The sequence below is a fragment of the Rana temporaria genome, chromosome 4 (genome assembly GCF_905171775.1).
Source record: "Rana temporaria chromosome 4, aRanTem1.1, whole genome shotgun sequence".
NCBI lineage: Eukaryota > Metazoa > Chordata > Amphibia > Anura > Ranidae > Rana > Rana temporaria.
In genome coordinates, this window is record NC_053492.1 from 117,883,326 (window position 1) to 117,905,056 (window position 21,731).

Here is a 21,731-nt window from a genome sequence, read left to right on the forward strand (position 1 = left end):
ACTGGGCATGGATGGGCACTGTGGGGTGGCACTGATGGACACTGTGGGGTGGCACTGATGGACACTGTGGGGTGGCACTGATTTTCCCAGGTTGCCAGTCAGTGCCCATTTGTGGGCACTGATTGGCATCTTTTTTATTTTTTTGAATGTTTTTTTTATTTATTTATTTTTCAGACTTTTTTTCCAGTGTGGCGATCCGAGGGGGGGCTGCGCTGATAAACAATCAGCGCGAACCCCCCGTCAGGAGAGCCGCCTAGTGACTGGGGAAAAAACATGGGAATCAATTTCACCTTCACTGAGATCCCTTCATTGGTTGCCAGTAAAAGACAGAATCACTTTCAAGGCACTCTGTCTAATACATAAGTGTATTCAAGGCAACGCCCCCCAATATCTATGCGAAAAAATAAAAGCCCATAACCCCAATCGTATTCTGCAATCCACCAATCAAGGCCTCCTTCAGATACCCAAAGCCAGATACAAGTCCAAAGGAGATCGAAGATTTGCAGTCCAGGGACCTCGCCTGTGGAATGCGTTACCAACTACCATCCGACGGGAGTCGGACCACTTGGCCTTCAGGAGAAAGATTAAAACCCATCTCTTCTGAGGTCAAGGGGTTCCTTACCCATGAAATGCGAACTGAATCGCCTCTGGGCACTGCATCCATGTGTTACGCTTTACAAGTCTCTCTCTCTCTCTTTCGTGGACCGGCCTACCTATTGAATGTGTAGGTGCTACATTGCTGCAGCACAATTTCTTTACCTATGAGCTCAGCTGATGTTTTGGGGCATGGCATGTCATTTGCTGGATTGGATTATCTCTTATTCATGCTGAATATATAGGGCTGTCAAATTCCTTTTGCCCAATGCCCAGGACATGCAGTTCAAGGCACCTGGCTCCTAACTTTTTTAGATGGCTTCTAGATTCAAAGCAAATTTGTCAAGCCCTGGTTTGAGGAAGACAAGTTTGATGGGTGTACTTGGCCTCCAAATTCTCCAGATCTCAATCCATCGAGCATCTGTGGGATGTGCTGGAAAAATAAGTCCGATCCATGGAGTGCCCACCTCACAACTTACATGAATAAGGGATCTGCAACTGATGGCTTGGAGCAACAGCATACTATCAGAGATCTAGTGGTGTCCATGCCTCCACGGGTCAGGGCTGTTTTGGCGGCAAATGAGGGACCTCCTCAGTTTTTGGTGGTCATTAAGTTATGGCTGATCGGTGTATTTGGATCTTATCAGGTCATAATTATCTCAGGTAAGCCACACAAGGAATATACTTAGATTTTATCAGATCACATACCATTGGTTAAGATTTCTTCTAAAGCTTAGGAGAAGAATAAAACTATTTAAAGCGGAGGTTCACCCAAAAATACACTTTCTGACATTAGCTGTAGCATACTGCTAACATCTGCAGTATGCTGTTTTTTTTTTTTTTTACTTGTACTTATCGTTATATGAGCCCTTGTTTTCCGGCTCCGAGCGGGGAATGGGCGTTTCTAAGCAAAGAGGAGTTGATTGACGGCTGCTAAGGTGCGTCTTGGCCTCTGTTTAACCCCTTAACGCCCGCCGCACGACTATTTACGTCCGCACAATGGCACGGACAGGCAGATGGGCGTATATATACGTCCTTGCCTTCTGGCGGGTCCGATCGGGACCCCCTCCGCTGCGTGCAGATCCCCTCGGGGAGTGATCCGGGACGACGGCGCGGCTATTTGTTTATAGCCGCTCCGTCGCGATCGCTCCCCGGAATGTATGTATGTAAACACGGCTTCCCCGTGCTTCACTGTGGCGGCGCATCGATCAAGTGATCCCTTTTATAGGGAGACTTGGTCGATGACGTCAGACCTACAGCCACACCCCCCTACAGTTGTAAACACACACTAGGTGAACCCTAACTCCTACAGCGCCCCCTGTGGTTAACTCCCAAACTGCAACTGTCATTTTCACACTAAACAATGCAATTTAAATGCATTTTTTGCTGTGAAAATGACAATGGTCCCAAAAATGTGTCAAAATTGTCCGAAGTGTCCGCCATAATGTCGCAGTCACGAAAAAAAATTGATCGCCGCCAATAGTAGTAAAACATTTTTTTTTATAAAAATGCAATAAAACTATCCCCTATTTTGTAAACGCTATAAATTTTGCGCAAACCAAATCGATAAACGCTTATTGCGATTTTTTTTTTACCAAAAATAGGTAGAAGAATACGTATCGGCCTAAACTGAGGAAAAAATAAATTTTTATATATGTTTTTGGGGGATATTTATTATAGCAAAAAGTAAAAAATATTGCATTTTTTTCAAAATTGTCGCTCTATTTTTGTTTATAGCGCAAAAAATAAAAACCGCAGAGGTGATCAAATACCACCAAAAGAAAGCTCCATTTGTGGGGAAAAAAGGACGCCAATTTTGTTTGGGAGCCACGTCGCACGACCGCGCAATTGTCTGTTAAAGCGACGCAGTGCCGAATCGCAAAACCTGGCCTGGGCATTTAGCTGCAAAATGGCCCGGGGCTGAAGTGGTTAATCTTCAACTGCCATGATGCTGCACATGTGATCAGTTATGACATTGGATGGTTTGACAGTTTGGTTGAGAGCACAACCAATGTGACAGTTAGCATTCCCGGCATGCCAGGAATGTAACTGCTTTTTCAAACTGTTAAATTGATGGGTGAACCCCCGCTTTAACATTTTTTTCTGCTTAGCTTAATGTAAATCTTCCTCAACACTGCAGACTCCAGTGGTTTAAATCCTTAAAGCAGTGGTTGTCAACTCATCAGCTAAAGGGGGCCTCAAATGCGGCCCCTGAAATCATTAAAGAGAGGCACAATGCGAAATGGGAACGTATTACACAAGACTAGTACCATAATTTCCCACACCTGACGTCTGAGGGCCACACAGCATATACCCAAGGGCCACAGGTTGGGCACCAGAGCCTTCAATTCTCTGATATTGCCCTTCATCTCAGCTGGAAAGACCCCTAGGCTTGCCTTAGCCATTCTCCAATTTCAAAGATACGGTCCCTTAAAGTGCACCTGTCCTCTACACACTCAAGTCTTTCATATTGTTTGAGGGAAATCCAGTCCATCAATGATAGTGTGGTCTCTCCATTGCTGATCATAAACTCTATATTGGGCTTTCCAATAATATACATTGGGAGTCATGCTTGTAACTGTCAGTGTTGCAATGCCTCATGGGACTTGTAGTTTTACCACAGCTGGAGGGTCACCGGTTGAGCACAACTGCCAGATCATATTGACCTCAGGTAGACAATTCAATCTTCGTAGTGCTGACAGCAGCCAACCAGAAGTCAGCTTTCATTTATGTGCACAGAGTAAGCTGAGCCCTGATAGGCTGCTCTAGGTGACATGTTCATCCTTACTGGGTCCCCCTAGAGGTCTATTTCAGGTTCGCATAGCTGTGTCCTGCATTGTAATGTAGAACTACAATTCCCAGCATGTCCAGGAGAGTCACCCGCTGCCTGTCATCACACCTAGCAGCGCAGGGAATGCTGGGGCTTCTAGTTCTACACTATCTCTAAAGCCACACACTGCCCAGCCCTTCTTTAACACAGCCCGCCCAAATTTCCTGCTTGTCACCCCCCCTCCATGGCCGTCCGGCCTCCCTTCCTCCACCCTACCTTCCATGTCTTGCACCTCTCCCCCGCCATACGCCATTGTATTGCTTCTCTCCTAGTTCCGGAAGCCTCCGCCAATCATAGGCCGCCGCACACCAGCCAATAGAAGAAACTGCTGGGGGAGGTCTTGTACGCATGCGCGAGCCAAGTGCCTGCCGGGAATTGTAGTGTTTTAATGTCAAAGCGAGCGGAGACGATTGTATAGATAGATACCCTGTGGGCTACGCACTATGGGGAAGACGGGCGGATTCCTCTATTGAAGTCCAGTAAGTGCGGCTGGGAAGGATTTTCACCACAGCCCGGCAAGTGGGCGGGCTTTCCTACAATGAAGGGCTGGCCTCTGTAAACAAATGTCGCACTCGCGTCCCTAGCAACCACTGGCCCGCTCTTTTCTGCTACCACGGGGGCGTGTCTCTCCGCCTGGCAACATTTTTCACACACTCATTGGCCGAGGGACCCACCGGTCATCTGACATCAACACCCGATTGGGCGGCACGTTCAAACCTTTGCAGTTCCGCCTTTTCCGCCACACAGCGCGCTGCCTGTCTGTGGGAAGGATGACATAAGAGGTGTGAGTAATGAGGTGTGCGGGCTGCTGGTGTGGAGGGTGGGCAGCACCTGTCACTTGTACCCGAGGGGTCGAGGGGGGGTTCTGTAGTCCGTCGTAGGAGAGGTCGGCCCAGCTGGCCTTGTTTACATCGCCAAGTGCCCTGTGGTGAGGGAGCTCTTTGTGTGACATCATACATGAGGATCGCAACTTGTGGCTGATGACGTCTGATAGTTGTGTGCCCAGAGATGAGGCTCTGGGAATAGTCACTGAGGTAAATCCTCCCCACAATACATTCTGCAGTTTGTCATGTCTCTGTATTCCCAATACTTGTTGTCTGTAGACACTCCTCCCTGCTTTATTGTCTGACAGAGTAGTTTAGTGGTGTCCTCCAGCCTGGAGGATGGTGTGTTCCTTTAACCACTTCAGCCCCGCACCATTTTGTTGCTAAATGCCCAGGCCAGGTTTTGCGATTCGGCACTGCGTCACTTTAACAGACAATTGCGCGGTCGTGCGACGTGGCTCCCAAACAAAATTGGCGTTCTTTTTCCCCCACAAATAGAGCTTTCTTTTGGTGGTATTTGATCACCTCTGCGGTTTTTATTTTTTGCGCTATAAACAAAAATAGAGCGACAATTTTGAAAAAAATGCAATATTTTTTTTACTTTTTGCTATAATAAATATCCCCCAAAAACATATATAACATTTTTTTTCCTCAGTTTAGGCCGATACGTATTCTTCTACATATTTTTGGTAAAAAAAATCGCAACAAGCGTTTATCGATTGGTTTGCGCAAAATGTATAGCGTTTACAAAATAGGGGATCGTTTTATTGCATTTTTATAAAAAATTTTTTTACTACTAATGGCGGCGATCAGCAATTTTTTTCGTGACTGCGACATTATGGCGGACAATTTTGACACCTTTTTGGGACCATTGTCGTTTTCACAGCAAAAAATGCATTTAAATTGCATTGTTTATTGTGAAAATGACAGTTGCAGTTTGGGAGTTAACCACAGGGGGCGCTGTAGGCGTTAGGGTTCACCTAGTGTGTGTTTACAACTGTAGGGGGGTGTGGCTGTAGGACTGACGTCATCGATCGTGTCTCCCTATAAAAGGGATGACACGATCGATGCAGCCGCCACAGTGAAGCACGGGGAAGCCGTGTTTACATACGGCTCTCCCCGTTCTTCAGCTCCGGGGAGCGATCGGGCTGTCATCCCGGATCGCTCCCCGCGGGTTACCGACCGCCGCATGTACCGGGAGGGGGGGTCCCGATCGGGCCCCCGACCCGCGGAAAGGCAGGGACATACATGTACGCCCATCTGCCTGTACGTGCCATTCTGTGGACGTACATGTACATGCGGCGGTCGGCAACCGGTTAAGGGGGTCTTGTGTATTCCACTCATTGTTGTCAGTGCAGAGAAGATCGACCTATTCTGCTAACACCATAATACCAGCCGGTAGTTGTTTATTTCTGGGCCAAATATGTGTTTGAACCCTTTAAATGAATGTATTATTTATTAAAGCGGTGGCAAACTGCAGTTGCTATATATAAAAAAAATCCCCTGCAAGGCAATGTCATAATGTGCTATAATGCATCACATACTAGCTCATTATGAGAGACTTGGATTAGAATGAAGCCCTCCAGCACCACACCGACAGGACTTCCTCTTTCCCCTGGTCTTCCTTCCGGGTTCGCGTCCTCTAGCTACATGTGTGGCCGGGGGCGTGATGACGTCACTCCCGCGCATGCACATGAGCTGTCATTTAAGGAACAGGCTCTGAAGGTTCGGCACGGTATGCCAGACCTTCAGACGCATGTGCCGGTGATGTCACCGACTGTCACCAGACTGTGCAAGTTTAGGAGATATTCACAATACCTATAGGTAAGCTTTACTACCCGTGTTTCCCCGAAAATAAGCCCGGGAAGCCCGAAAAGACACAGTAGGGCTTATTTTTGGGGTAGGTCTTACCATGTAATGTGCTGTCTTCTCTTCCCCTCTCTTGACCTGCCTGTTAGGAATCCCCAGTTTGAAAATGCTTGTAAAATCTTGTAATCCACTCTATTACTGTAGTATATAATGTACAATGTGTGTATTTCTGTAATATAATTGTGCCAAATACCTTCATTATAGCACCGCTATGCGCTTTTGTGACCTGCCGGAGCTCTCTTCCCTGCATTTATGTTACAGAAACACACACATTGTACATTGTGTACTACTGTAATAGAGTGGGTTATAGCATTTTAAACTAGGGCTTATTTTCGGGGTAGGGCTTATATTGCAGTCCTCCTGGAAAATTACGCTAGGTCTTATTTTAGGGGGAGGTTTTATTTTCTGGGAAACAGGGTATACTCTTGCCTGTAGGTACAAGTAGTAGAACAGAGTTTACTACCACTTTAAAGCCGACCTTAAAGGAGAAGCTTGTTTGGCTGTACGTCTGGGGATCACAGGAGTGCAGTTCGTTCTACACTCCTGTGACCTGTTTTCAGCTGACAGTGGTCTGAAGTCTCCAAGCTGGTCCTGGCTGGGGAGTGATCACGGTAGGGTGACCACATTTCCAAACTACCATTCAGGGGCACCTTCCCCAAAATCAGCTTGTGCTGTAACAAATCACAGCACAGTGATTGGACACTAGAGGCGGGATTTATGATTTTTCCAATCACAAGCAGGGGGCGGGATTGTGCTCCTCCAGGCATTCCCGGCCAGGACAAGTACTGTCAGTGAGAAAAGTGGTGATGTGGCAGCCTTTTTTGGGGGCATCAAATTGGCCCGGGGTGTGGCTGTGTGAGTTTCATTCAGGGACATTGTATTGTCCTGGAATGAATGTGCCCGGGACAGACCTGCAAAATGCGGGACTGTCCCGGGTAATCTGGGACATATGGTCACCCTAGATCACAGCCATATTGTCGGGATACACCCAGAAGCCTAGACCGCCACCTCCGCAGCCCAGCGCTCCATTGAGCTTGCAGGGGGGGGGGGGGGGGCAATGCAGAGAGCCAATGATTGACAGTCTTTGATCCCTCAGTTCTCAGTCTTGGAGCCATCGGGGGTCAAATGTAGCAGCAATCCAATTCTACATCCACCTTGGTAAGTATTAATTTCTTTAAAAAACAAAACATAAACTTCTCTTTTAAAGTGGAACTTTACCCATAAACACTTGATAAAAAAATAATGTTCTTTAGCAAAGAGCAATGAACATACATTCCACATTAAATGCTCTAGCAAAGCGCGGTGACGTACAACACGTACGACGGCACTATAAAGGGGAAGTTCCATTCGGATGACACCACCCTTTGGGCTGCTTTAGCTGATTTTGTGTAAGTAAAAGACGATTCGCGCTTTTCAGTCTCCGTGATGAATGTGCTAACTCCATTACGAACGCTAGTTTTAGCAGAACGAGCGCTCCCGTCTCATAAATTGCTTCTGAGCACGCATGGATTTTTCACGTCGTTAAAGCCCACACACGATCATTTTTTACACCCTTAAAAATGACAATGTTCAAAACTTTGTGAAAAAATAGAGCATGTTCGAAAAAAAAAATTGGCAATTTTTTAGAACCCGAAAAATGCTCTGAAGCCCACACACGATCGTTTTTAAAGACATAAAAAAAAAAACGTCATTTAGAACCCGAAAAACGGTCGTGTGTACGCGGCATTAGGCCCCTTTCACATTTATACGACTTCAAAGTCGTGCGATTTTGCCGCGATTTTGCGGCTGCGATTTTGCCACGATTTGGGATCAGTACAACTCCGACTTTGGCATTAACCAATAAAAACACACATGGTGTGAGGCAATTCCTTTTCCTGCCACCGCAGTTGTCATTGCTGCTGCAGCAGTAGCAGTGCATGAGGAAGAAGAGGAGGAGAAGCGGAGGCGGAGAAGACGTTGATATTGGGTACATCCCATCATTGCCAATCGTGAAGATAGGGGTCAATTTTGGGTCCTCTATAATGAAGAATGCTCCTTACATTGGCGGTCAGTGGGAATAATGCTCCTTACATTGGCGGTCAGTGGGAAGAATGTCCCTTACATTGGCGGTCAGTGGGAAGAATGATCCTTACATTGGTGGTCAGTGGGAAGAATGTCCCTTACATTGGTGGTCAGTGGGAAGAATGTTCCTTACATTGGTGGTCAGTGGGAAGAATGCTCCTTACATTGGTGGTCAGTGGGAAGAATGATCCTTACATTCGTGGTCAGTGGGAAGAATGTTCCTTACATTGGTGGTCAGTGGGAAGAATGATCCTTACATTGGTGGTCAGTGGGAAGAATGTCCCTTACATTGGTGGTCAGTGGGAAGAATGTTCCTTACATTGGTGGTCAGTGGGAAGAATGATCCTTACATTGGTGGTCAGTGGGAAGAATGATCCTTACATTGGTGGTCAGTGGGAAGAATGTCCCTTACATTGGCGGTCAGTGGGAAGAATGATCCTTACATTGGTGGTCAGTGGAAAGGATGCTCCTTACATTCATGGTCAGTGAGAAGAATGCTCCTTACATTGGCGGTCAGTGGGAAGAATGTCCCTTACATTGGTGGTCAGTGGGAAGAATGATCCTTACATTCGTGGTCAGTGGGAAGAATGATCCTTACATTGGTGGTCAGTGGGAAGAATGTCCCTTACATTGGTGATCAGTGGGAAGAATGTCCCTTACATTGGTGGTCAGTGGGAAGAATGTTCCTTACATTTGTGGTCAGTGAGAAGAATGCTCCTTACATTGGCGGTCAGTGGGAAGAATGATCCTTACATTGGTGGTCAGTGGGAAGAATGTCCCTTACATTGGTGGTCAGTGGGAAGAATGATCCTTACATTCGTGGTCAGTGGGAAGAATGTTCCTTACATTGGTGGTCAGTGGGAAGAATGATCCTTACATTGGTGGTCAGTGGGAAGAATGTCCCTTACATTGGTGGTCAGTGGGAAGAATGTTCCTTACATTGGTGGTCAGTGGGAAGAATGATCCTTACATTGGTGGTCAGTGGGAAGAATGTCCCTTACATTGGTGGTCAGTGAGAAGAATGCTCCTTACATTGGCGGTCAGTGGGAAGAATGATCCTTACATTGGTGGTCAGTGGAAAGGATGCTCCTTACATTCGTGGTCAGTGAGAAGAATGCTCCTTACATTGGCGGTCAGTGGGAAGAATGTCCCTTACATTGGTGGTCAGTGGGAAGAATGATCCTTACATTCGTGGTCAGTGGGAAGAATGATCCTTACATTGGTGGTCAGTGGGAAGAATGTCCCTTACATTGGTGGTCAGTGGGAAGAATGTCCCTTACATTGGTGGTCAGTGGGAAGAATGTCCCTTACATTGGTGGTCAGTGGGAAGAATGCTCCTTACATTGGTGGTCAGTGGGAAGAATGTCCCTTACATTGGTGGTCAGTGGGAAGAATGATCCTTACATTGGTGGTCAGTGGGAAGAATGTCCCTTACATTGGTGGTCAGTGGGAAGAATGTTCCTTACATTGGTGGTCAGTGGGAAGAATGATCCTTACATTGGTGGTCAGTGGGAAGAATGTCCCTTACATTGGTGGTCAGTGAGAAGAATGCTCCTTACATTGGCGGTCAGTGGGAAGAATGATCCTTACATTGGTGGTCAGTGGGAAGAATGATCCTTACATTGGTGGTCAGTGGGAAGAATGTCCCTTACATTGGTGGTCAGTGGGAAGAATGATCCTTACATTCGTGGTCAGTGGGAAGAATGTTCCTTACATTGGTGGTCAGTGGGAAGAATGATCCTTACATTGGTGGTCAGTGGGAAGAATGTCCCTTACATTGGTGGTCAGTGAGAAGAATGCTCCTTACATTGGCGGTCAGTGGGAAGAATGATCCTTACATTGGCGGTCAGTGGGAAGAATGATCCTTACATTGGTGGTCAGTGAGAAGAATGCTCCTTACATTGGCGGTCAGTGGGAAGAATGATCCTTACATTGGCGGTCAGTGGGAAGAATGTCCCTTACATTGGTGGTCAGTGGGAAGAATGATCCTTACATTCGTGGTCAGTGGGAAGAATGATCCTTACATTGGTGGTCAGTGGGAAGAATGTCCCTTACATTGGTGGTCAGTGGGAAGAATGCTCCTTACATTGGTGTCAGTTGGAAGAATGCTCCTTACATTGGTGGTCAGTGGGAAGAATGTCCCTTACATTGGTGGTCAGTGGGAAGAATGTCCCTTACATTGGTGGTCAGTGGGAAGAATGCTCCTTACATTGGTGGTCAGTGGGAAGAATGTTCCTTACATTGGTGGTCAGTGGGAAGAATGCTCCTTACATTGGTGGTCAGTGGGAAGAATGATCCTTACATTCGTGGTCAGTGGGAAGAATGTTCCTTACATTGGTGGTCAGTGGGAAGAATGATCCTTACATTGGTGGTCAGTGGGAAGAATGTCCCTTACATTGGTGGTCAGTGGGAAGAATGTTCCTTACATTGGTGGTCAGTGGGAAGAATGATCCTTACATTGGTGGTCAGTGGGAAGAATGTCCCTTACATTGGTGGTCAGTGAGAAGAATGCTCCTTACATTGGCGGTCAGTGGGAAGAATGATCCTTACATTGGTGGTCAGTGGAAAGGATGCTCCTTACATTCGTGGTCAGTGAGAAGAATGCTCCTTACATTGGCGGTCAGTGGGAAGAATGTCCCTTACATTGGTGGTCAGTGGGAAGAATGATCCTTACATTCGTGGTCAGTGGGAAGAATGATCCTTACATTGGTGGTCAGTGGGAAGAATGTCCCTTACATTGGTGATCAGTGGGAAGAATGTCCCTTACATTGGTGGTCAGTGGGAAGAATGTTCCTTACATTTGTGGTCAGTGAGAAGAATGCTCCTTACATTGGCGGTCAGTGGGAAGAATGATCCTTACATTGGTGGTCAGTGGGAAGAATGTCCCTTACATTGGTGGTCAGTGGGAAGAATGATCCTTACATTCGTGGTCAGTGGGAAGAATGTTCCTTACATTGGTGGTCAGTGGGAAGAATGATCCTTACATTGGTGGTCAGTGGGAAGAATGTCCCTTACATTGGTGGTCAGTGGGAAGAATGTTCCTTACATTGGTGGTCAGTGGGAAGAATGATCCTTACATTGGTGGTCAGTGGGAAGAATGTCCCTTACATTGGTGGTCAGTGAGAAGAATGCTCCTTACATTGGCGGTCAGTGGGAAGAATGATCCTTACATTGGTGGTCAGTGGAAAGGATGCTCCTTACATTCGTGGTCAGTGAGAAGAATGCTCCTTACATTGGCGGTCAGTGGGAAGAATGTCCCTTACATTGGTGGTCAGTGGGAAGAATGATCCTTACATTCGTGGTCAGTGGGAAGAATGATCCTTACATTGGTGGTCAGTGGGAAGAATGTCCCTTACATTGGTGGTCAGTGGGAAGAATGTCCCTTACATTGGTGGTCAGTGGGAAGAATGTCCCTTACATTGGTGGTCAGTGGGAAGAATGCTCCTTACATTGGTGGTCAGTGGGAAGAATGTCCCTTACATTGGTGGTCAGTGGGAAGAATGATCCTTACATTGGTGGTCAGTGGGAAGAATGTCCCTTACATTGGTGGTCAGTGGGAAGAATGTTCCTTACATTGGTGGTCAGTGGGAAGAATGATCCTTACATTGGTGGTCAGTGGGAAGAATGTCCCTTACATTGGTGGTCAGTGAGAAGAATGCTCCTTACATTGGCGGTCAGTGGGAAGAATGATCCTTACATTGGTGGTCAGTGGGAAGAATGTCCCTTACATTGGTGGTCAGTGGGAAGAATGATCCTTACATTCGTGGTCAGTGGGAAGAATGTTCCTTACATTGGTGGTCAGTGGGAAGAATGATCCTTACATTGGTGGTCAGTGGGAAGAATGTCCCTTACATTGGTGGTCAGTGAGAAGAATGCTCCTTACATTGGCGGTCAGTGGGAAGAATGATCCTTACATTGGCGGTCAGTGGGAAGAATGATCCTTACATTGGTGGTCAGTGAGAAGAATGCTCCTTACATTGGCGGTCAGTGGGAAGAATGATCCTTACATTGGCGGTCAGTGGGAAGAATGTCCCTTACATTGGTGGTCAGTGGGAAGAATGATCCTTACATTCGTGGTCAGTGGGAAGAATGATCCTTACATTGGTGGTCAGTGGGAAGAATGTCCCTTACATTGGTGGTCAGTGGGAAGAATGCTCCTTACATTGGTGTCAGTTGGAAGAATGCTCCTTACATTGGTGGTCAGTGGGAAGAATGTCCCTTACATTGGTGGTCAGTGGGAAGAATGTCCCTTACATTGGTGGTCAGTGGGAAGAATGCTCCTTACATTGGTGGTCAGTGGGAAGAATGTCCCTTACATTGGTGGTCAGTGGGAAGAATGATCCTTACATTGGTGGTCAGTGGGAAGAATGATCCTTACATTGGTGGTCAGTGGGAAGAATGTCCCTTACATTGGTGGTCAGTGAGAAGAATGCTCCTTACATTGGCGGTCAGTGGGAAGAATGATCCTTACATTGGTGGTCAGTGGAAAGGATGCTCCTTACATTCGTGGTCAGTGAGAAGAATGCTCCTTACATTGGCGGTCAGTGGGAAGAATGTCCCTTACATTGGTGGTCAGTGGGAAGAATGATCCTTACATTCGTGGTCAGTGGGAAGAATGATCCTTACATTGGTGGTCAGTGGGAAGAATGTCCCTTACATTGGTGGTCAGTGGGAAGAATGTCCCTTACATTGGTGGTCAGTGGGAAGAATGTCCCTTACATTGGTGGTCAGTGGGAAGAATGCTCCTTACATTGGTGGTCAGTGGGAAGAATGTCCCTTACATTGGTGGTCAGTGGGAAGAATGATCCTTACATTGGTGGTCAGTGGGAAGAATGTCCCTTACATTGGTGGTCAGTGGGAAGAATGTTCCTTACATTGGTGGTCAGTGGGAAGAATGTCCCTTACATTGGTGGTCAGTGAGAAGAATGCTCCTTACATTGGCGGTCAGTGGGAAGAATGATCCTTACATTGGTGGTCAGTGGGAAGAATGTCCCTTACATTGGTGGTCAGTGGGAAGAATGATCCTTACATTCGTGGTCAGTGGGAAGAATGTTCCTTACATTGGTGGTCAGTGGGAAGAATGATCCTTACATTGGCGGTCAGTGGGAAGAATGTCCCTTACATTGGTGGTCAGTGGGAAGAATGATCCTTACATTCGTGGTCAGTGGGAAGAATGATCCTTACATTGGTGGTCAGTGGGAAGAATGTCCCTTACATTGGTGGTCAGTGGGAAGAATGTTCCTTACATTGGTGGTCAGTGGGAAGAATGATCCTTACATTGGTGGTCAGTGGGAAGAATGTCCCTTACATTGGTGGTCAGTGAGAAGAATGCTCCTTACATTGGCGGTCAGTGGGAAGAATGATCCTTACATTGGTGGTCAGTGGAAAGGATGCTCCTTACATTCGTGGTCAGTGAGAAGAATGCTCCTTACATTGGCGGTCAGTGGGAAGAATGTCCCTTACATTGGTGGTCAGTGGAAAGGATGCTCCTTACATTCGTGGTCAGTGAGAAGAATGCTCCTTACATTGGCGGTCAGTGGGAAGAATGTCCCTTACATTGGTGGTCAGTGGGAAGAATGATCCTTACATTCGTGGTCAGTGGGAAGAATGATCCTTACATTGGTGGTCAGTGGGAAGAATGTCCCTTACATTGGTGGTCAGTGGGAAGAATGTCCCTTACATTGGTGGTCAGTGGGAAGAATGTCCCTTACATTGGTGGTCAGTGGGAAGAATGCTCCTTACATTGGTGGTCAGTGGGAAGAATGTCCCTTACATTGGTGGTCAGTGGGAAGAATGATCCTTACATTGGTGGTCAGTGGGAAGAATGTCCCTTACATTGGTGGTCAGTGGGAAGAATGTTCCTTACATTGGTGGTCAGTGGGAAGAATGATCCTTACATTGGTGGTCAGTGGGAAGAATGTCCCTTACATTGGTGGTCAGTGAGAAGAATGCTCCTTACATTGGCGGTCAGTGGGAAGAATGATCCTTACATTGGTGGTCAGTGGAAAGGATGCTCCTTACATTCGTGGTCAGTGAGAAGAATGCTCCTTACATTGGCGGTCAGTGGGAAGAATGTCCCTTACATTGGTGGTCAGTGGGAAGAATGATCCTTACATTCGTGGTCAGTGGGAAGAATGATCCTTACATTGGTGGTCAGTGGGAAGAATGTCCCTTACATTGGTGGTCAGTGGGAAGAATGTTCCTTACATTGGTGGTCAGTGGGAAGAATGATCCTTACATTGGTGGTCAGTGGGAAGAATGTCCCTTACATTGGTGGTCAGTGAGAAGAATGCTCCTTACATTGGCGGTCAGTGGGAAGAATGATCCTTACATTGGTGGTCAGTGGGAAGAATGTCCCTTACATTGGTGGTCAGTGGGAAGGATGTCCCTTACATTGGTGGTCAGTGGGAAGAATGCTCCTTACATTGGTGGTCAGTGGGAAGAATGTTCCTTACATTGGTGGTCAGTGGGAAGAATGCTCCTTACATTGGTGTCAGTGGGAAGAATGCTCCTTACATTGGTGGTCAGTGGGAAGAATGTCCCTTACATTGGTGGTCAGTGGGAAGAATGTCCCTTACATTGGTGGTCAGTGGGAAGAATGCTCCTTACATTGGTGGTCAGTGGGAAGAATGATCCTTACATTGGTGGTCAGTGGGAAGAATGTCCCTTACATTGGTGGTCAGTGGGAAGAATGTTCCTTACATTGGTGGTCAGTGGATAGGATGTCCCTTACATTGGTGGTCAGTGGGTCATTGTCTTTGTAGTTTATCTTGTCTTTGTAGTTTGGGCCACACAAATCATAAATAGCTTGTCATACGATTTTGCAGTACAAAATCGTGAGACAAGTTGTATAAGTGTGAAAGGGGACTTAGGATACCTATTCTGGTGACATTTGTCTAAATTGGGAGATGGGCCCTTTGGGAGATTCCTTAACTTCCTGTTGTGTCTTTTGGGAGAGGAAATGAGGGGAAATCTCTCTAATGGGAAACAGGAAAAAAGATAACCTGACGAGTGTTAACCCTTTCCTACTCATAATGAACAAAAACTATAACTGGCTATACACACACGCACTTTAATCAGCCAGTGGGAAATCCGTTTAGGAAGGGGAGTGACCAAATACTTAGGCAGTGATGTATACCCTGCTTCATCAATAGACTGTTTTATTGGCAAATATATTTGATAGACCCAACTGTACAAGTTAGGATTATATCTGGCACATGGCTACTGCACAGCTCTCAACTGTCCCTGATTTCGAGGGACTGTCCCTGATTTGGTACAAAGTCTTTCTGTCCTGCTCATTTGTCCCTCATTTTGGACTGATCCATATAGTTGGGTGGCCGTCATATGACGTCCTCGGGCCTCCCCGGCCACTAGGGGGGGGCGTACACGCCCGTTGCATCGCTCGGGTGCCGATGCGTGTTCCTGGCGGCCGTAATGTCTGCCAGGTACCCGCGATCGGCGGTTACAGAGCCAGCGACGTGGATCTCTGTGTGTAAACACGGAGATCCACGTCCTGTCAGGGAGAGGAGACCGATGGTGTGTCCCTTGTACATAGGGACATCGATTGGTCACACCCCCCAGTCAGTCCCCTCCCCCCCACAGTTAGAATCACTCCCTTGGGAACACATTTAACCCCTTGATCTAGTGCAAACCCCTTTTCTGCCAGTCACATTTATACAGTAATCCGTGCCTTTTTATAGCACTGTTCGCTGTATAAATGTCAATGGTCCCAAAATAGTGTCAAAAGTGTCCCATCTGTGCGCCGCAATATCAGTCCTGACAAACATCACAGATAACCGCCATTACTAGTAAAAAAAAAATGTATAAATAAATAAAAATGTCATCAATCTATGCCCTATTTTGTAGGCGCTATAACTTTTGCGCAAACCAATCACTATACGCTTATTGTTGTGTGTGTGTTTTTTTTTTTTAACCAAAAATATGCACAAGAATATATATCGGCCTAAACTAAGGGGGAAAAAAAGAAAGCTCTATTTGTGGGGAAAAAGGATGTCAATTTTGTTTGGGAGCCACATCGCACGAGCGCGCAGATGTCATTCAAAGCGTGACAGTGCTGAAAATTGGCCTGGGCAGGAAGGGGGTGAAAATGCCCGGTATTGAAGTGGTTAATTAACCTTTTTTTTTGTTACTTGTCCGTTAAGGGGGTGTGGTAGGGGGCGTGTCCTATGCCTACATATGTTTGTTAGTAGGTGTCCCTTATTCTCAAAATGTTGGCAGGTATGCTGCTGTCATTTCTATCCATTTGAGGCAGGTTGGCATGCTAGTATAATCTTCATTCCTGCTGTATTTTGCCATCCTTTGATTTCTGCATGGATACAGAGAGGTCTGTGTATAACAGCGTGACACATAACCCGATGACAGCTGTGACTACATGTGACTGGGATGCTGTTATCTCAGCCTGAACATCACACTTGGCTCATCAATTTGTCTGTGTAGGAAGATCCAGTAAAGCTTTAATACTGTCATATCCATTTACTTTCCATATGTTCGTGTCAAAATGGACTTGTGTTATTGTGAGTTTGCTGATCAGTGGAGGAGTTCTTACAGCACATTTTAGGAGGCACTTCTCTTGTGATCTGAAATTGATTACAGTTGTAGCAAGTTTTAGCAGCCTATAGATATGGGGGTGCAAAGAGGAGATCAGACCTTCAAATGATCATTCTAGAAATCGGGGGTCTCCAAACTACGACCTGTGAGCCACATCCAGCCTGTTACAGGATTTTATACAGTCCTCACTATGATCAGTGGGCATGTCCTCAGACAGGGCACAATGTGATGACTTGGAGCAGTTCGTCTTCAGTTCGCCCCCCACCATCTCGGCGCAGGTAGCCCCCCCCCCCCTCTCACTGCGCTGTGTCATTTAGTGCAAGGTCTGCCAGCATCCTAGCAAGCAATGTGCTTGTCTCGGCATTCACAGTGGAATGGAACTTCCTCCGCTCAGATCTGCTAAGGAGCTACTGTAAGTTTTATTACAGTTGTAAGGGGGGTACTGATATAAGTGAGGACCCTGATGTAAGGGGGGGGGGGTACTCTGATGTGAAAGAAGGGACTTTTGATGTGTAGTTATTTGTTGGAGCATATTTATTCATTCATTTTACTTTTATTCATTTTAATTTTATGAAATAGATTTTTTTTTTTTTTTCAGCCTGTGAATGTTTGTAAATTATACAATGTGGCACTTGTATTGAAAAGTATGGAGACCCTTGCCATAAACTGTTGTGGCATTAAAGCAAAAATTTACCCAAAAAGGGAAGTTCCTCTTGTTTGCATCCTTCTCCTCCCCCCTCCACTTTCACATTTTGGCACTTTTTTTGTTGGGTGAGGAGCAGGTGCCTGGTTTTGGCAGGTACCCTTCTTCCACTTCCGGTCAGATTGCTGCAGCGATCATGTGGATTGTTTATGCCAAGGATGCATGTTATACAGCTGTGTTAAAAAGTTTGCATACCCTGGCAGAAATCGTGACTATTTGGCGTTGATATTGAAAATGACTGATCGTGCCAAAAGAACTGTCTTTTATTTAGGAATGGTGATCGTATGAAGCCAATTATTATCGCATAGTAATTTGGCTCCTTTTTAAATCGTAATGATAACAGAAATCGCCCAAATGTCCCAGATATAAAGTTTCTATGTTATAGAATATAAAATGCAGCGCTACACAATGAAACGATCTAGGACAAAAATCCTAACACGTGAGTGATATAATGAAAATAGTAATATGTGAATATTATGTGCAGAGTCCTTGGTCAGGAACTCTTATTTCAAATACGGTCCCTTATGTCAGGGGCTCAGAAAGTGATTACACCTCTATTAAAAGTGTACAAACAAACAAAAAAAACGTGAGTATTCAATTCACAGCTTGAGATGTTTATAACATAGAGTCCGCACATGTGTTTCCAATAAGTGAGTAAAATCACTAAACAGGTGAGGAGAGTGAGGTGGAATAGTTCTTAGATATACTCCAAATACAAGAGACAGACAGTTCAACTGAAGTAACAGGAATAATACTGGCTTGTCTGAAGCAATCCTCAAAGAACAAAATAAGTGAAATAGGTACTCTTACCAACTTCGATGGACTCAAATACTAGTATTAGCAGTGAGTCAGATAAGCGTGATGGTCACTCCAGACCCTGGGCTCTGTATGGATCAATCAGCAGGGATGGTCGCTCCAATGGAAAAGATGGACCCCCTCCTGGACCTGAGACCTTGCTTCTGGAACAGGAACCCAAATATGCGAGGCCAGCAATAAAAGGGCCAAGCTCATGGAACAGTGTAGTCCAAAGGAGATAAAAGAAAAAAAGGAAAAATGCTCCCGATGGTGCAGGTCAAAAAAAAAAACCTTTGAAGGCTTTTTATTAATAAAATTCACGTGATACAATTAAAAAGCAGTATGGGGTACCAGATGTACTACCCGACGCGTTTCGGCTTAACAGCCATCAACAGGGGTATATCCTTGTATTCCCAGACTGCAAACTTTTAAATGAAATGTAACCTCAAGCCACACCCCCTAGTGGGGGTGGGACAGGAAGTCAAAAGTGGATACACCCATTCACATATAAAATCACAATATCTTGTAAAAACATATATCAATGACTGCACCAGCTTAATATATATACAATACAACATATGAACTTGCAGCAAGTATAAAAACAATCTTAAAAACATTGTTAGTATTATATGGATAAATCTCAGTATAAATCAACGAACTCATAGCCCGGAAGTGATCCCAAGGATCTAACCTGGGGACACCCATAGTAGACATGATCCAATTATAAGTCATACTAAATAATGGGCTGTATTGAAACAAAAACCTAAACATAATGATATAGAATCTTCCCAAAATCATCCTAACCATGATAATAAAGGAATGTAACTGTAACTACTCAAGTGGTAATCCAGAGAGGGTCATGAACGGCCAACAAGAGGTACCTAAATTGCACACAGCATCTCTCATTCATGCCATAATGAGGCGTAATAGATTAATACAATGCCAGGGCACAGGACCAAAAAAGAATGACGATCCATCCCCTACAAAACCGCACTAATATGCCGGTTGTGAGGATGGACACATGACTCAATGGTGTGAATGTTTGTTATGGGGACGCATATAGTGTGCATGCCTCTGGGAAAGCGGGGGGCGGAGTCAGAGGTCGGAGTCGGTAGCGGACCTCCAATAGCAGAGTCCGCAATTTCGGCCCCTCCCGCCGACACGCCACCAGCTCCTTACTACAACCATCATTCGATGGAAGAGGCAAGTCCACCGCGCCGCGCACCAATCACCGTGCAGCATGCACCGACGAATGGGCGCCTCAGAACGTCAGTCAAGCGCGATGACGTCACAAACGACAACCAATAGTATCGCCAACCTGCGTCTGTAACAGCAGGGAAGCGAGATGGCACCGGTCAAATATGAAAAAAGGCTATGGCAACAACACCAATAGCCCACCGGTGTATAGGAAGGGAGAAAACAAAAATAAAAATCTATCCCCCGCACCACAAAGACGGATCACTGGGCGGGCGGGAACAGCGACGTTGCCGCACCGTAAGCCAATCCGAACACGGCGCGTCATAACCAATGAGCAACCGCGGGCTTCAGTCACACAGGCTTCAGCCAATGGCAACGCAAATTCTTATACACAAAACGGCAGGAAGGCTAAAGTATGTTATGGGGACATCAGGCATAGATGAATTATATCTCAGCCGAATCCACACTGAGGGGCACAAAAAATATGTAGGCAATATACTATTTTAAACCAATAAGGTAAAGGGCCTACTATATTTATTAAGCACACACTGGCTGGCATAGGGCGTTGGCAATTACCCAATGGAAGCCAATGTGTGTAAATCCCTCCCAAACCGAGCGATATATAAATCATTATAAAAAAAGAAAAAGAAAAAAAATTTTTAGAAAAATTTTTTTGTATGGACAGCGCATGGACACAGAGACACGGAGCCCCCAACCCAGATGGGCATATCCGCATCACGTGAGCGTACGCTGTCGCTCAGAGACACCCCTTAAAAAAATGATGTAAAGTAAATAAAATAAAACTAATAGAGCTCAGGGTACTCACCCCCGGTTTATGAAACAATTGATGTCCCATTCCACATTCATACCGTGGGGTGAGTAACTCCTGAGCTCGTAGATCCAATAAGTCTCTAGACGGGAGACTCCCCTGAGTCGGGAGTCACCCCTCCAGTGGGGTACGAATTTGTCTATGACCTGAAATGAGGTGCCGGTGGGGTCCTTAGCATGGCACTCCAAAAAGTGTCTGGATACTGTGTGCTTAGGACACCCCTTTCTAATTTTGGCCAAGTGTTCATTGACCCTAATCGCAAAGTTGCGAATTGTGCGACCCACATATTGCAACTTGTATGGGCAAGTGATCAGGTAGACAATGTAGCTTGTGAAACATGTGGTGAATTGTTTCATTGAGTAGATGCGATCCGTTACAGTCGACTTAAAAGTATCGGTTCTACGTCTACCACACACATTAACAATGCAGACATTGCATTTGCGACATGGATGATAGCCGTTTGTCTCTGGAAAGAAGGACACTTTTTTGGGGGGATCCAAAACATTGGGGGCTATCTCACTTTGAATGGACCTAGCCCCTCTAAATATTACACCTGCCCTTTCTGGTAGGACTGGTCCAAGTATCCTATCGCTTCGCAAAACCTTCCAATGTCTGTTTAAGATTTTTTGTACTTCATTGTATTGTGTGGAAAACTCTGTAAAGAAAGACCACTTGAATTTATCATCGTTAACTCTTCTGGGCTTGTCAACCAAAAGAGACGATCTTTCAGTAGCAGACACCGAACGGATCGCTTCATCAAGCACATGGGGTTTATACCCCTTGTCCACAAAGCGCTCTCTTAGGGTCAGACATTGGGATTGGAGTGCCATGCTAAGGACCCCACCGGCACCTCATTTCAGGTCATAGACAAATTCGTACCCCACTGGAGGGGTGACTCCCGACTCAGGGGAGTCTCCCGTCTAGAGACTTATTGGATCTACGAGCTCAGGAGTTACTCACCCCACGGTATGAATGTGGAATGGGACATCAATTGTTTCATAAACCGGGGGTGAGTACCCTGAGCTCTATTAGTTTTATTTTATTTACTTTACATCATTTTTTTAAGGGGTGTCTCTGAGCGACAGCGTACGCTCACGTGATGCGGATATGCCCATCTGGGTTGGGGGCTCCGTGTCTCTGTGTCCATGCGCTGTCCATACAAAAAATTTTTTCTAAAAATTTTTTTTCTTTTTCTTTTTTTATAATGATTTATATATCGCTCGGTTTGGGAGGGATTTACACACATTGGCTTCCATTGGGTAATTGCCAACGCCCTATGCCAGCCAGTGTGTGCTTAATAAATATAGTAGGCCCTTTACCTTATTGGTTTAAAATAGTATATTGCCTACATATTTTTTGTGCCCCTCAGTGTGGATTCGGCTGAGATATAATTCATCTATGCCTGATGTCCCCATAACATACTTTAGCCTTCCTGCCGTTTTGTGTATAAGAATTTGCGTT

General features: G+C 45.8%; 3 protein-coding genes across 5 annotated transcripts in view; 2 read left to right on the plus strand and 1 right to left on the minus strand.

Annotated features, from left to right (window-relative positions):
* The window catches only part of PPP1R7 (protein phosphatase 1 regulatory subunit 7), a 29,025-nt gene extending 25,098 nt beyond the window's left edge, over window positions 1-3,927 (minus strand). The window contains exon 1 of the mRNA XM_040348909.1: window positions 3,641-3,927. Coding sequence (XP_040204843.1) covers window positions 3,641-3,677 — 37 coding nt within the window. The 5' untranslated portion in view covers window positions 3,678-3,927. The remainder of the gene's footprint in view (window positions 1-3,640) is intronic.
* The window catches only part of MTERF4 (mitochondrial transcription termination factor 4), a 213,685-nt gene that overhangs the window by 68,576 nt on the left and 123,378 nt on the right, over window positions 1-21,731 (plus strand). The gene's annotated exons all lie outside the window — the stretch shown is intronic.
* The window catches only part of PASK (PAS domain containing serine/threonine kinase), a 101,691-nt gene continuing 83,760 nt past the window's right edge, over window positions 3,801-21,731 (plus strand). Inside the window, exon 1 of one of the 3 annotated variants that reach the window (XM_040348900.1) lies at window positions 3,801-4,206. Coding sequence is in view for 1 of the 3 variants with exons in the window: in XM_040348899.1 (XP_040204833.1) it covers window positions 4,405-4,458 (54 nt within the window). In the remaining 2 variants the exon portion in view is untranslated. Of the gene's footprint in view, window positions 4,207-4,302; window positions 4,459-21,731 lie in introns of those variants that run through there. The other 2 variants (XM_040348901.1, XM_040348899.1) reach the window with 2 other exon arrangements.